Here is a 14,747-nt window from a genome sequence, read left to right on the forward strand (position 1 = left end):
TATACAGTACAGGAGGAGGCTGCTGCACATGGAGGCTATATATTATATATAGTACAGGAGGAGGCTGCTGCACATGGAGGCTATATATTATATATAGTACAGGAGGAGGCTGCTGCACATGGAGGCTATTATATATAGTACAGGAGGAGGCTGCACATGGAGGCTATATATTATATATAGTACAGGAGGCTGCTGCACATGGAGGCTATATATTATATATAGTACAGGAGGAGGCTGCACATGGAGGCTATATATTATATATAGTACAGGATGCTGCACATGGAGGCTATATATTATATATAGTACAGGAGGAGGCTGCACATGGAGGCTATTATATATAGTACAGGAGGAGGCTGCACATGGAGGCTATATATTATATATAGTACAGGATGCTGCACATGGAGGCTATATATTATATATAGTACAGGAGGAGGCTGCACATGGAGGCTATTATATATAGTACAGGAGGAGGCTGCACATGGAGGCTATATATTATATATACTACAGGAGGAGGCTGCTGCACATGAAGGCTATATATTATATATAGTACAGGAGGAGGCTGCTGCACATGGAGGCTATATATTATATATAGTACAGGAGGAGGCTGCACATGGAGGCTATATATTATATATAGTACAGGAGGAGGCTGCACATGGAGGCTATATATTATATATAGTACAGGATGCTGCACATGGAGGCTATATATTATATATAGTACAGGAGGAGGCTGCACATGGAGGCTATTATATATAGTACAGGAGGAGGCTGCACATGGAGGCTATATATTATATATACTACAGGAGGAGGCTGCTGCACATGAAGGCTATATATTATATATAGTACAGGAGGAGGCTGCTGCACATGGAGGCTATTATATATACTACAGGAGGAGGCTGCTGCACATGGAGGCTATATATTATATATAGTACAGGAGGAGGCTGCTGCACATGGAGGTTATATATTATATATAGTACAGGAGGAGGCTGCTGCACATGGAGGCTATATATTATATATAGTACAGGAGGAGGCTGCACATGGAGGCTATATATTATATATAGTACAGGAAGAGGCTGCTGCACATGGAGGCTATATATTATATATAGTACAGGAGGCTGCACATGGAGGCTATATATTACATATAGTACAGGAAGAGGCTGCTGCACATGGAGGCTATATATTATATATAGTACAGAAGGAGGCTGCACATGGAGGCTATATATTATATATAGTACAGGAAGAGGCTGCTGCACATGGAGGCTATATATTATATATAGTACAGGAAGAGGCTGCTGCACATGGAGGCTATATATTATATATAGTGCAGGAGGAGGCTGCTGCACATGGAGGTTATATATTATATATAGTACAGAAGGAGGCTGCACATGGAGGCTATATATTATATATAGTACAGGAGGAGGCTGCTGCACATGGAGGCTATATATTATATAGTACAGGAGGAGGCTGCTGCACATGAAGGCTATATATTATATATAGTACAGGAGGAGGCTGCTGCACATGGAGGCTATTATATATAGTACAGGAGGAGGCTGCACATGGAGGCTATATATTATATATAGTACAGGAGGAGGCTGCACATGGAGGCTATATATTATATATAGTACAGGAGGCTGCTGCACATGGAGGCTATATATTATATATAGTACAGGAGGCTGCTGCACATGGAGGATATATATTATATATAGTACAGGAGGAGGCTGCTGCACATGGAGGCTATATATTATATATAGTACAGGAGGAGGCTGCTGCACATGGAGGCTATATATTGTATATAGTACAGGAGGAGGCTGCTGCACATGGAGGCTATATATTATATATAGTACAGGAGGAGGCTGCTGCACATGGAGGCTATATATTGTATATAGTACAGGAGGAGGCTGCTGCACATGGAGGCTATATATTATATACAGTACAGGAGGCTGCTGCACATGGAGGCTATATATTGTATATAGTACAGGAGGAGGCTGCACATGGAGGCTATATATTATATATAGTACAGGAGGAGGCTGCACATGGAGGCTATATATTATATATAGTACAGGAGGAGGCTGCACATGGAGGCTATATATTATATATAGTACCGGAGGAGGCTGCACATGGAGGCTATATATTATATATAGTACAGGAGGCTGCTGCACATGGAGGCTATATATTATATATAGTGCAGCTCATCTATGTCAGTCACAGGAACCTCACACTGACCCTACAGACCCCAGCAGGAACCTCTCCCTTTACCACATAACACCATCCCCCTCTCCTTATAGGATGCCATAAATCCCAGCATCCTCCTCTCCCTTTGTCACACCACAGATCCCAGCAGGAACCTCTCCGTACAGGACACTACAGATCCCAGCAGGAACCTCTCCCTATATCACATAACAGCTTCCTCCTCTCCCTTCATCACACAGCAGATCCCAGCAGCCCCTCACACCCAGTCAGCAGCAAGAGCAATGGCGCCCAGACCATGATTATATAGCTAATGGCTCCTCCCACCTGCGCCTAGTCACCAATCAGAGCCCAGTACAACTAAGGCTCAGTCCACAGCTGATTGGAGGGGAGGCGTCTCCTTGACAACACCTCAGAGCTCCGGGCTGTCAGCGAATGGAAAGAGACCACAGAGAGTGGGGGGAGGGGAGGACTCCAGCTCGCAGGGCATAGTATATCACCAGATACACCTGTGTATAGTAATACCCTCCATTACATCGCTGATACAGGGGACAAGAGACCCCACTATATACTCTATATACTGATGATGTAGGAACCTGCAGTCCTATGTAACACCACAGATATAACAAAGTGATATCTCTGAGTATAGTAGATGTCACCTGCAGTCCTATGTAACAGCATAGATAACAGTGATATCCCTCTGAGTACATATAATGTTGGAACCTGCAGTCCTATCTAACACCACAGATAAAGTGATATATCTGAGTACAGATAATGTAGAAGTCACCTGCAGTCCTATGTAACACCACAGAAAACACAGTGATATTTCTCTGAGTACAGATAATATTGTAGATGTCACCTGCAGCCCTATGTAACAGCACAGATAAAGTGATATCTCTGAGTACAGATAATGTAGTAGTCATCTGCAGTCCTATGTAACAGCACAGATAAAGTGATATCTCTGAGTACAGATAATGTAGTAGTCACCTGCAGTCCTATGTAACACCACAGATAACACAGTGATATCTCTGAGTACAGATAATGTAGTAGTCACCTGCAGTCCTATGTAACACCACAGATAGCACAGTGATATCTGAGTACAGATAATATAGTAGATGTCACCTGCAGCCCTATGTAACAGCACAGATAAAGTGATATCTCTGAGTACAGATAATGTAGTAGTCATCTGCAGTCCTATGTAACAGCACAGATAAAGTGATATCTCTGAGTACAGATAATGTAGTAGTCACCTGCAGTCCTATGTAACACCACAGATAACACAGTGATATCTCTGAGTACAGATAATGTAGTAGATGTCACCTGCAGTCCTATGTAACACCACAGATAACAGTGATATCTCTGAGTACAGATAATGTAGTAGATGTCACCTGCAGTCCTATGTAACACCACAGATAACACAGTGATATCTCTGAGTACAGATATTGTAGATGTCACCTGCAGTCCTATGTAACACCACAGATAACACAGTGATATCTCTGAGTACAGATAATATAGTAGTCACCTGCAGTCCTATGTAACAGCACAGATAACACAGTGATATCTCTGAGTACAGATAATGTAGTAGATGTCACCTGCAGTCCTATGTAACACCACAGATAACACAGTGATATCTCTGAGTACAGATAATGTAGTAGTCACCTGCAGTCCTATGTAACATCATAGATAACACAGTGGTATCTCTGAGTATAGATAATGTAGTAGATGTCACCTGCAGTCCTATGTAACACCACAGATAACTGATATTTCTGAGTACAGATAATATAGATGTCACCTGCAGTCCTATGTAACACCACAGATAACAGTGATATCTCTGAGTATAGTAGATGTCACCTGCAGTCCTGTGTAACACCACAGATAACACAGTGATAGCTCTGAGTATAGTAGATATATTAGATGTCACCTGCAGTCCTATGTAACACCACAGATAACACAGTGATATCTCTGAGTATAGAAGATATAGTAGATGGGACCTGCAGTCCTATGTAACACCACAGATAACACAGTGATATCTCTGAGTACAGATAATGTAGTAGTCACCTGCAGTCCTATGTAACACCACAGATAACACAGTGATATCTCTGAGTACAGATTATGTAGTAGATGTCACCTGCAGTCCTATGTAACACCACAGATAACACAGTGATATCTCTCTGAGTACAGATAATGTAGTAGCTGTCACCTGCAGTCCTATGTAACACCACAGATAACACAGTGATATCTCTCTGAGTACAGATAATGTAGTAGCTGTCACCTGCAGTCCTATGTAACAGCACAGATAACACAGTGATATCTCTGAGTACAGATAATGTAGTAGATGTCACCTGCAGTTCTATGTAACATCACAGATAACACAGTGATATTTCTCTGAGTACAGATAATGTAGTAGATGTCACCTGCAGTCCTATGTAACACCACATATAACAGTGATATTTCTCTGAGTACAGATAATATAATAGATGTCACCTGCAGTCCTATGTAACAGCACAGATAACACAGTGATATCTCTGAGTACAGATAATATAATAGATGTCACGTGCAGTCGGGGGGTACTCAGTATATAAAAATAAAACGGTCTCCTCCTGACATGTCTCTGGGTCTCCTCCTAACGTGTCTCTGGGTCTCCTCCTGCAGTGTTTCGCGATCTGCGCCTGCCGTGTCTCGCGGTCTCCCCCTGCCGTGTCTCGCGGTCTCCTCCTGCCGTGTCTCGCGGTCTCCTCCTGCCGTGTCTCACGGCCTCCTCCTGCCGTGTCTCTGGGTCTCCTCCTGCCGTGTCTCTGGGTCTCCTCCTGCCGTGTCTCTGGGTCTCCTCCTGCCGTATCTCTGGGTCTCCTCCTGCCAAATCTCGCGGTCTCCTCCTTTAGTGTCTCACGGTCTCCTCCTGCCGTATCTCTGGGTCTCCTCCTACCGTGTCTCTGGGTCTCCTCCTGCGAGTCTCTGGGTCTCCTCCTGCCGAGTCTCATTGCCTCCTCCTGCCGTGGTGGTTGCAGGAAACCTAGAGAAACGAGGGATCATGGAGAGGTAACCATAGCTTCTTTTTTATTTGTTATATACTGACGCCAAAATGCCCCTTTAACCCCCTGCCTCCCAGGCAAATGTTCGTTTTGGTGTTTTCGTTTTTTCCTCCTTGTGTTTAACCCCTTAACGACATCGGGCGTACGTATACGCCCCCGCAGGGTGGGCTTTAACGCAAACGGGCGTATACGTACGCCCGATGTTTCCCCGATCGCTGTGTGTTCACACACAGCGGTCGGGGAAGATGGCCTGCTATAATGTATAGCAGGCCATCTCTGCTCGTCGGCACGGGGGGTGATTAACCCCTCCCGTGCCGACGATCGCTGCTATATGCTGATCAATACAGATCAGCATATAGCAGCTGAAAACAGCTTTCCGGGTCATCGGTGACCCGGTGGCCCGGAAAGCAATGGCGATTGGTGCTGTCCGAGATAGCACCAAACGCCATTAGTGTCCCCAACAAAGATGGCGCCGGTGCCACCCCCACGATCGCCGTGATAGGCCGGCCAGTACCGGCCTGCCCATCACGGCGATCATGCTGTAAAAAACAGTGTTGCCGGGTTCTGCACCCCCCAGCTAGGTAGCTCAGAGGTGCAGAACAGGTGTGTGTGGTGCAGGTGTACCATACTCACCTGATCTGGCCGTCCGGAGCGAAGATCTGCGGTCCGCGCCGTCCTCTCGTCTTCTTCGCGTCGCTTCCGGGTTCGTTCGTCCAGCGTCGGAAATCTTCGGAAACACTCGGGTCTTCGTGTTTGGCGGGCCTCGGTAATCTCCGGCAATCTCCTCTCTACTGCCCCCTAGCGGCTCATCAGTGAATATCATTCACTGATCAGTTGCTTTGGGTTAAAAAGATTTTTTTTTATTTTTTTTTTTTCCCAATTTTTTTTTTTTACTTTTTTTGCGCCCTAACGCCGCTGAGTACTGATCAGCATCGCACGTAAGTGCGCCACTGATCAGCAACTCCTCCTTTTTGGCGTAGGAGCGTTTTCCCCCCTATATCCTACCGCCACTGTCTGCTGATAAGTGCCGCACATAAGTGTGGCATTTATCAGCAGCTCCTTTCTTGGCGTAGGGATATTATTTTCTTACTGTCAAAATAACTTAAAAAACACTACACTACACCACACTACATGAAATAAAGTTTTACAATAAACATTTACATACCCCATATACTAGTCCCCGTATAAAGATGGCCCCCAGGGTGTTTTCTGCGTCGGACGCATACGCTATTATTGCCTCCAACACCGAAACAGCCAGTGAGAATGAATGGGAGGGATCCTTCTTTCCTCCATTCATCCTCATCCTCCTCATCATCCAGTGACGTGTCTGGGGGTAGCGTAGCGTACGCTGCCCCCCAGACACGTCTTTTCCGCCAGTACCGTCCCAATAAGAGATCACGGTATGGCGTGAAATTCTACAAACTCTGTGACAGTACCTCAGGATACTCTTACAGATTTAGGGTAGGTGCATACTGCGGAATGGCGAAGGATAACCCTTTGTGCATTCCGCAGCTGGCACCCGCCGGCGGACTGATGCAGGCGCGCGTCTCCGCTCGTGTCACACTCCATTCTATGCATGGGCGGATTCCGTTGTCCGTCCAAAGAATGAACACGTTCATTCTTTGGACAGAGGGCGGAATCCGCCCGTGCATAGAATGGAGTGTGACACGAGCGGAGACGCGCGCCTGCATCAGTCCGCCGGCGGGTGCCAGCTGCGGAATGCACAAAGGGTTATCCTTCGCCATTCCGCAGTGTACATGTACCATTACAGTGTATAAAGGAAGGGACACCCGAATCCAGCCCCAGATGAACCCACTCCCCCCCTCCCGTCCTCAGAGTTAGTGGGGAGATCGTCCGGGAACTGATCTTCCCACTGCTGGATAAAGGTTACCACCTGTACGGGGATAACTTTTATACCAGCACCCCCCTCTTCCGGTCCCTCGCTGCCCGAGCTACTGTAGCTTGCGGCACGATCCGAACATATCAGAAGTAGTAATAGAGCCCTAATATTTAGCAGCCATGGAGCGGACCCAGCGCTTCTGGATATGAAGGACCCCGTATCGCACCAGGGCAACATTTTCCAGGTGATGTCCCCCACACTGGAGAAAGGGAGACCCCAGAAGAAGTGCAGAGTGTGGCGTAACAGGGGGATCAGGAAGGACAACATTTTCCCGTGTGACACCTGTCCTGATCACCCGGCCTCTGCATACTGGATCGCTCCAAGGCGCACCACACCTCATTGGGGTTCTACATTATCTAAATTCTGTCCCTAATTCCTATTTCAGGGGTTACGTTGAACCAGGGATTATTCTGATGGCCATTATGGAGTCGGGAAGGAATTTTTCCCCTGTGATGAGGCTACTGTCGTCTGCCTCACGAGGGGTTTTTGCCTTCCTCTGGATCAACACAGGTTGAGTTTGATGGACACCTGTCATTTTCAACCTTATAAACTAATAATTGGCCTAATACCCCCAAATAAATTAGAATTGTCCCTTTTCCCCAGCTAAATAGGTATGGCCGCCATTCCCATTAGAGGATGCCATGATGCAATTACAGAGCCTCTGTGGGGCCGGGACAGAAGAAACCCCCCACAAGTGACCCCATTCTGGAAACTACACCCCATAAGGAATCTAACAAGGGGGGCAGCGGGTATATGGCCCCCTGGTGACGGCCACATTTGGGCCGTGAAAATGAAAAAATATATATTTTTTATTTTCATGGCACATGTTCCACATATGTGTATATCACCAGTGGGGTCCATATGCTCACTGCACCCCTTGTTAGATTCCTTATGGGGTGTAGTTTCCAGAATGGGGTCACTTGTGGGGGGTTTCTACTGTCCTGGCAGCACAGGAGCTTTGTAAATGCGACATGGCCTCCATCCTCCATTCCAGCCTCTAAATGGCGCTCTGTCCTTTTGGTGGCTTGCCCTGTGCCCATATGGCACATTATGTCCACATGTGGGGTATTTTCGTACTCAGGGGAAACTACCCTACACGTTTTGTGTTCACTTTCTTTTTTAACCCCTTGTGGAAAAGGAAAAAATCAAGGCTAGACCAACATTTAGTGTAAAAAATGTTTAATTTTTACACTAAATCATTGATCTTGTCTTGATTTTTTCATTATCACAAGGGGTTAAAAGATAAAAAAAAAACACTAAATGTGTAGAGCAATTTCCCCCGAGTCCGTAAATACCCCACATGTGGACATAAAGCGCCATGTGGGCGCAGGGCAAGCCTCCGAAGGGAAGGAGCGCCATTTGGATTTTGGAGGCTGGATTTGGCCAGAATGGATGATGAACGCCATGTCGCATTTACAGAGCCCTCGTGCTGCCAAAACACTGGAAACCCCCCACAAGTGACCCCATTCTGGAAACTGCACCCCTCAGGGAATCTAACAAGGGGTGCAGTGAGGATATTGACCCCACGTCACATTGTTCCACATTTGTGCCCGTCACCAGTGGGGTCCATATGCTCACTGCACCCCTTGTTAGATTCCTTGAGGGGTGTAGTTTCCAGAATGGGGTCACTTGTGGGGGGTTTCCAGTGTCTTGGTAGCACGAGGGCTCTGTAAATGCGACATGACCCTTGAAATCCATTCCAGTAAAATCCAGCTTGCAAAGGCCAATTGGCGCTCCTTCCCTTTGGAGGCTCGTCCTGCGCCCGCTTGGCACTTTATGTCCACATTTGGGGTATTTCTGTACTTGGGAGAAATTGCGCTACACGTTTGGTGTTTTTTTTTTTCTTTTATCCCCTTGCAAAAAGGAAAATTGAAGGCTAGAACAACATTTTAGTGTAAAAAATAGAATTTTTTCCTTTTTTACACCACATTGTTCTGAAAATGTGTGAAGCACCTGTGGGGTCCAGATGCTCACCGCACCCCTTGTTACATTCCTTGAGGGGTGTAGTTTTCTAAATGGTGTCCCTTTAGGGGTGTTTTTAATGTTTTGGCACCCCAGAGCCTCTGCCAACCTGAAGTGGTACAGTCAGAAATGACCAAATATAACGGAGGCGTTGAAATTCACTAGGCGCTCCTTTGTATCTGAGGCTTGTGGTTGCGTCAAATAGCGCAATAGGGCCACATGTGGGGTATTTCTATAAACTGCAGAGACGGGGCAATAATTATTGTGGTGCATTTCTCTGGTAATAGGTTTATAATTATGAAAGATATTGGATTACAATAAAATCTCTGCACAGAAAATAAAAATTTTCAAATTTCTTACACACTTGGCTTTTATTTCTGTGACTCCCCTAAAGGGTTAAAACACTTTCTGGATGTGCTTTTGCAGAGTTTGGGGGGTGCAGTTTCTGAAATGGGGTGCATTGTGGGGCTTTCTAACATACAGGCCCCTCAAATACACTTTCAACCTGAACAGGTCCCTAAAAATATCTGATTTTGAAATGTTACAGAAAGTTTGGAAAATTGCTGCTAATGTTTTAAGCTTTCTATTGTCTAAAAAAAATGAAAGATAGTTTAATAAATGCCGCCGCCAAGTAGACATGTTGCTAATGCTATTTAATATATAATTTATGTGGTATAACCATTTTCTGTATAAGCAGGAAGGTTTCAAAGTCGGAAAAATGCATTTTTTTCACAATTTTTCACGTTATTTTGGTGTTTTTCATAAAGATTCATTATGAGTATCGACTCCATTTTACCAGAAATGTAAAGTACCATGTGTCACGAGAAAACAATCTCAGAATCAGCCAGATAGGTAAAAGCATCCCGAAGTTATTAATGACTAAAGTGACACGGGTCATATTCATAAAATTTGTCTCTGTCCTTAAGGCCATTTCAGGCTCTGTCCTTAAGGGGTTAAAAGCCATAGCACTTGCATTTTCACCTACAGACCCACATGAGCCCTTATTTTTTGCGCCACTAAGGCTAGGTTCACACTGCGTTTTCAGCATCCGTTTAACGCATCGGTTTTTTGCAAAAAACGCATGAAAAACGGATTGCAAAAAACGGATTCATTTGTGTGCATCCGTTTTTCCATTGACTTCCATTATAAAAAAAACGGATCCGTTTTTTTTGGCGGACCAAAACGGACCAAAAAACGTTGCTGACTCTATTTTTCTGGACGTTAAAAAAAACAGATCCGTTAAACGGATGCTGAAAACGCAGCGTGAACCTAGCCTAATTGTACTTTGCAATGACAGGCACAGTAAAATTGAAAATAAAATTCAATATTTCTTATTTGGGGGGGGGGGGGGGGGGGGGGGGGTTTGCCATGCGCCATATGGTAAAACTGACTTGTTATATATGTTCATCAATATAATTACAACGATATGTAACTTGCATAACTTTTATTTTATTTGATGGCTTTTACTAAATTAAAATATTTTTTTTTTAAAAAATGAAATGTTCCTCTTAAGGACGAAGCCAATTTTCGTTTTTGCGTTTTAGTTTTTTCCTCCTTGTGTTTAAAAGGCCATAGCACTTGCATTTTTCCACCTAGAGACCCACATGAGCCCTTATTTTTAGTAAGTACACTTCGAAACCAACAAAAAATTCAATTTGTGGTAAAATTGAACAAAAAAAACACATTTTTTTTCATTTGATTTATTTCGCCATTCGCCCTGGGGTAAAACTGACTTGTTATGCATGTTCCTCAAGTTGTTACGATTACAATGATATATAACATGTATAACTTTTCTTGTATCTGATGGCCTGTAAAAAATTCAAACCATTGTTAACAAATATACGTCCCTTAGGGTACAAACCCACACACCGTATACACAGCAGATACGCAACAAATACGCAGCAGATTTGTTGGTACAGATTTGATGCTGTGTTCAGTTATTTAGATCTAATCTGCTGCGTATTTGCTGCGTTTTTGCTGCGTGTTTGCTGCGTATCGCAGCAGTAAATACGCTGCATATACGGTGTGTGGGTTTATACCCTTAAAATCACTCCATTCCCAGGCTTATAGCGCTTTTATCCTTTGGTCTATGGGGCTGTGCGAGGTGTCATTTTTTGCGCCATGATGTTTACTTTCTATCGATACCTTGATTGCGCATATACGACTTTTTGATCGCTTTTTATTAAAAAAAATTTCTGGATTTGATGCGACCAAAAATGCACAATTTTGCACTTTGGTATTTTTTTGCGCTTACGCCGTTTACCGTGCTGCAGCCGAAAACAACCAAGTGCCGAGCCGGGGTCAGCGCCATCTTGGAGAAGACCCCTTCAGGTAATAGACACGAAGATTTCTCCTCCAGGACAACATCCCGGGGGGGGCGATCTCTGCCACTAGACACCAGGGACAGCTGCATACAAGTGATCGGATACAGCTGTCAACTTTGACAGCTGCCTCCGATTACTTAATTAGCGGGCACGGCGATCGGACCGTGCCCGCTAATAGCCGCGACCCCGGGCTACACGCGGCACCCGGAGTCGCGGCGGTTCAGAGCATTCACTTCAGGAATGTGATAATTTAATAGTTCGGGCGATTACACACGCGGCGATACCTAATATGATTATTTATTTATTTTTATGGGGGAGTTTTTGATTTTTTTTAGGGGAGGGAATTTTTTATTAATAAAAAACTCCCCACCCCCCCTGTACAGTAATGAGAAGCCCCCTGGGGGACTTCTATTTACACAGCACTGATCTCATATTAAGATCAATGCTGTGTATATTATAGAGCACTGCTCCATCAGATACATGGATTGCCGAGCCGGGATCAGCGTCCTTTCAAGCTGAGCCCCGACCCGGCCACTAGACTCCAGGGAGAGGGGCTGCACAGGACTTTTAAATGCAGCTGTCATGTGTGACAGCTGCATTTAACTGTCCTAATTAGCAGGTGTGGAAATCGGCCTCACCCACTAATAGCTGCGGTCCCGGGCTGCAGAAAGCATCCGGGATTGTGGCGGTTCAGAGCAGGGTCGCGGCGCGGCCCCTCTCTGAAAGTCCCCACTCGCCTCAAGACGTGCCGGTATATCCTGCAGAGGGTAGGGGTTAATCAGCCGTCACCTATTAGGCTGGGCTTACAAAAACATGGTCAACCACATTTTTTTGCATTAGGCACGGCCATCCGGCGATGAGGATTGCTGGCTCCTCTGCAGATCTTTGTCTTTATTACGTGGAGTGATATGTTCCCGATTCGGTCGGTTTTGGCAGATAATGGCTCTGTGTAACAGGGCCTGTAGGCTGTATCCTAGTGATTCTCAATTCCAGGCCTCAGGCCTCACCAACAGGTCATGTTTTGAGGAGTTCCTTAGTATTTCACAGGTAATATAATTATACTCAGTGCATCAGGTAATAGCACAGGTGTCCTTTGTATGGGAAATCTTCAAAACATGACCTGTTGGTGAGGCCTGAGGACTGGAATTGAGAAGCACTGCTGTATCCCATACTATATACTTACTGGAGCTGACTGACTGGGGAGAGATGAGACGCACATGGATCATGGGGGTGACAGCGATACCAGGAGAGGAAACAGCAGGAGTAGGACATCAGAAGACGCCTGAAGCAGCTGGACCCTGAGCGGAGGAAGGCGACTGACCAGGAGATTACCAAGGTCAGAGGTTACGGCTTTCTGAGGGACACCAAACATGGCCGCACCTTGTTTGTAAGCAGGAGCTCCAATAAAAGGGACTAAGTCCCAGATGTGGGCTGCGGCTCTATCCATTCCTATGCAGCGCTCTTCTAGCTTACTCAGCTGTTTCTGGAATGAATAGAGCAACCTGGCTTTATTCATAAAGAAGCTAATACAGAGATCGTGGGGGGTACAAAGATCGGACCCCCAATATCTCTTACATTTTTCTTATCCCGCTACTAGGAGAAAAAATTATTTTTCTCCGACAACCTCTTTAACGTCTATGGTGTCTGCACACACAGAGGAGGAGATCCTGCACTGTCTCTGTGCACAGCCTAAAATCAGCACTCCTCTTCCCACCTCCCTCCTCCATAGAGTTGTCTTGCTTCTAACTTGATCCCTCAGTTAGTAACAGGACGGTACAGAGTTGAGTTTTCAGCGTGAAAGACAGTGTAGCAGAAAAGGGGGAGGGAAGATTTTGATAACAGGAGAGAAGGAAGTATTTTATCTGATAAGATATATTACCAAGTTTCTAATATTTGCTTGTTCTGCTGATCTATGCAAAGTTCCTATGAGTGCACATGACCTTTATTGTACCTTATATATTGTAATACATGTATTCTGTTATCCTAATAACCGTATGTTTTCAGCTCTTATTTCAGGACGATACAGAAAAAGGACCTGAGAACAGGATTTCTCTAAATTCAGTATTTTCAGGTCAAATATTATTTTTGTGTAAGAACTGCCTCCTACTGTTCATCTTCGGCCTCCTAATAATATTGTAGCATTTCGGGAAGAATATACAGCTCAGAATCCCAATCTCTGAAGCCAATATAGCAAATATCTCCACCATGACCATGTTCTTCCCCTTACTGCTCAGATAGGCTGGGATGGCGCAGATCCACACACTGCAGAACACCAGCATGCTGAAGGTGATGTACTTGGCTTCATTATAGATATCAGGTAATGTCCTCACCATAAAGGCCAGAACAAAACTCACCGCTGCCAGAAACCCCAAATACCCCAACATGAAATAAAATGCCCCAACAGAACCTTCATTACACTGAATGATGATCTTTCCAGGATAAGAGTCCATGTCCTGCTCCTGAGATGGAGGAGAAACCCCCAACCAAATAACTCCATTCAGGAGCTGAAGAGAGGAGCAGATCAATACTACAGAATTGGGCAGCTTTACCCCCATCCATTTCCTCCAGGGGCTTCCAGGTCTGGTGGCTTTGAAAGCGATGGAAACCATAATGGTCTTGGCCAGGATGGAAGACACGGCAACAGTGAAGGTGACTCCGGTGGAGATTTGTCGTAGCATGCAGGTTATATCATCTGGGCGACCAATGAACAGGAAGACACAGAATAAACTCAGCTTCAGGGAGAGAAGAAGAATGAAGCTGATGCTGCGATTATTGGCTTTTACTATCGGAGAGTCCAGGAATGAGATGAAGATCCCGGATACAGAGACGGTTATGATAAGAAATAGTCCAGATATGGAGGAGAACACGGCAGCCATTGTGTCCTCATCATAGGAGAGATACTCTATCGTTCTTGGTATACACTTATCTCTTTTGATATTTGGCCATTGATCATCTGGACATTTTTTGCAGTTTTCACTATCTGAAAAAAAAATTAAAATAAAACATTTAACAAAAAACTTTAGGGTAGCTTCACACGTAGCGTACCACAGTTGATTTTTTGCTGCGGATCTGCAGCAGCTTTGACTAAATAAATAAACACAACATCAGATCCGCACTGTCAGATCTGCTGCAGATCCGCAGCAGAAAATCCACTTTGATACGGTACGTGTGAAGCTACCCATAAAGCAAATGTATCATCAGGTACATTCACTTTAAGTATTGCCCATGTATAGAACAGGGATGGTGTAGGGAAGCTGATTCCGCAGTCCTTTTTTCAAACCAGTGTACGGCGCCGTTTTATTCACAGGTATCGGGCCGGGGGTGAAGCACTGGAGAGTCAAGAGC

General features: G+C 45.0%; 1 protein-coding gene across 1 annotated transcript; it reads right to left on the minus strand.

The window, feature by feature from the left end:
- Nucleotides 1-13,474: 13,474 nt before the first annotated feature.
- LOC138796448 (vomeronasal type-2 receptor 26-like) lies at nucleotides 13,475-14,278 on the minus strand. Its single transcript, XM_069976052.1, has one exon. The coding sequence runs from the start codon at nucleotides 14,276-14,278 to the stop codon at nucleotides 13,475-13,477; it is 804 nt and encodes a 267-aa protein (XP_069832153.1).
- Between the last annotated feature and the right edge of the window lie 469 nt (nucleotides 14,279-14,747).

The sequence above is a fragment of the Dendropsophus ebraccatus genome, chromosome 7 (genome assembly GCF_027789765.1).
Source record: "Dendropsophus ebraccatus isolate aDenEbr1 chromosome 7, aDenEbr1.pat, whole genome shotgun sequence".
NCBI classification, from domain to species: domain Eukaryota; kingdom Metazoa; phylum Chordata; class Amphibia; order Anura; family Hylidae; genus Dendropsophus; species Dendropsophus ebraccatus.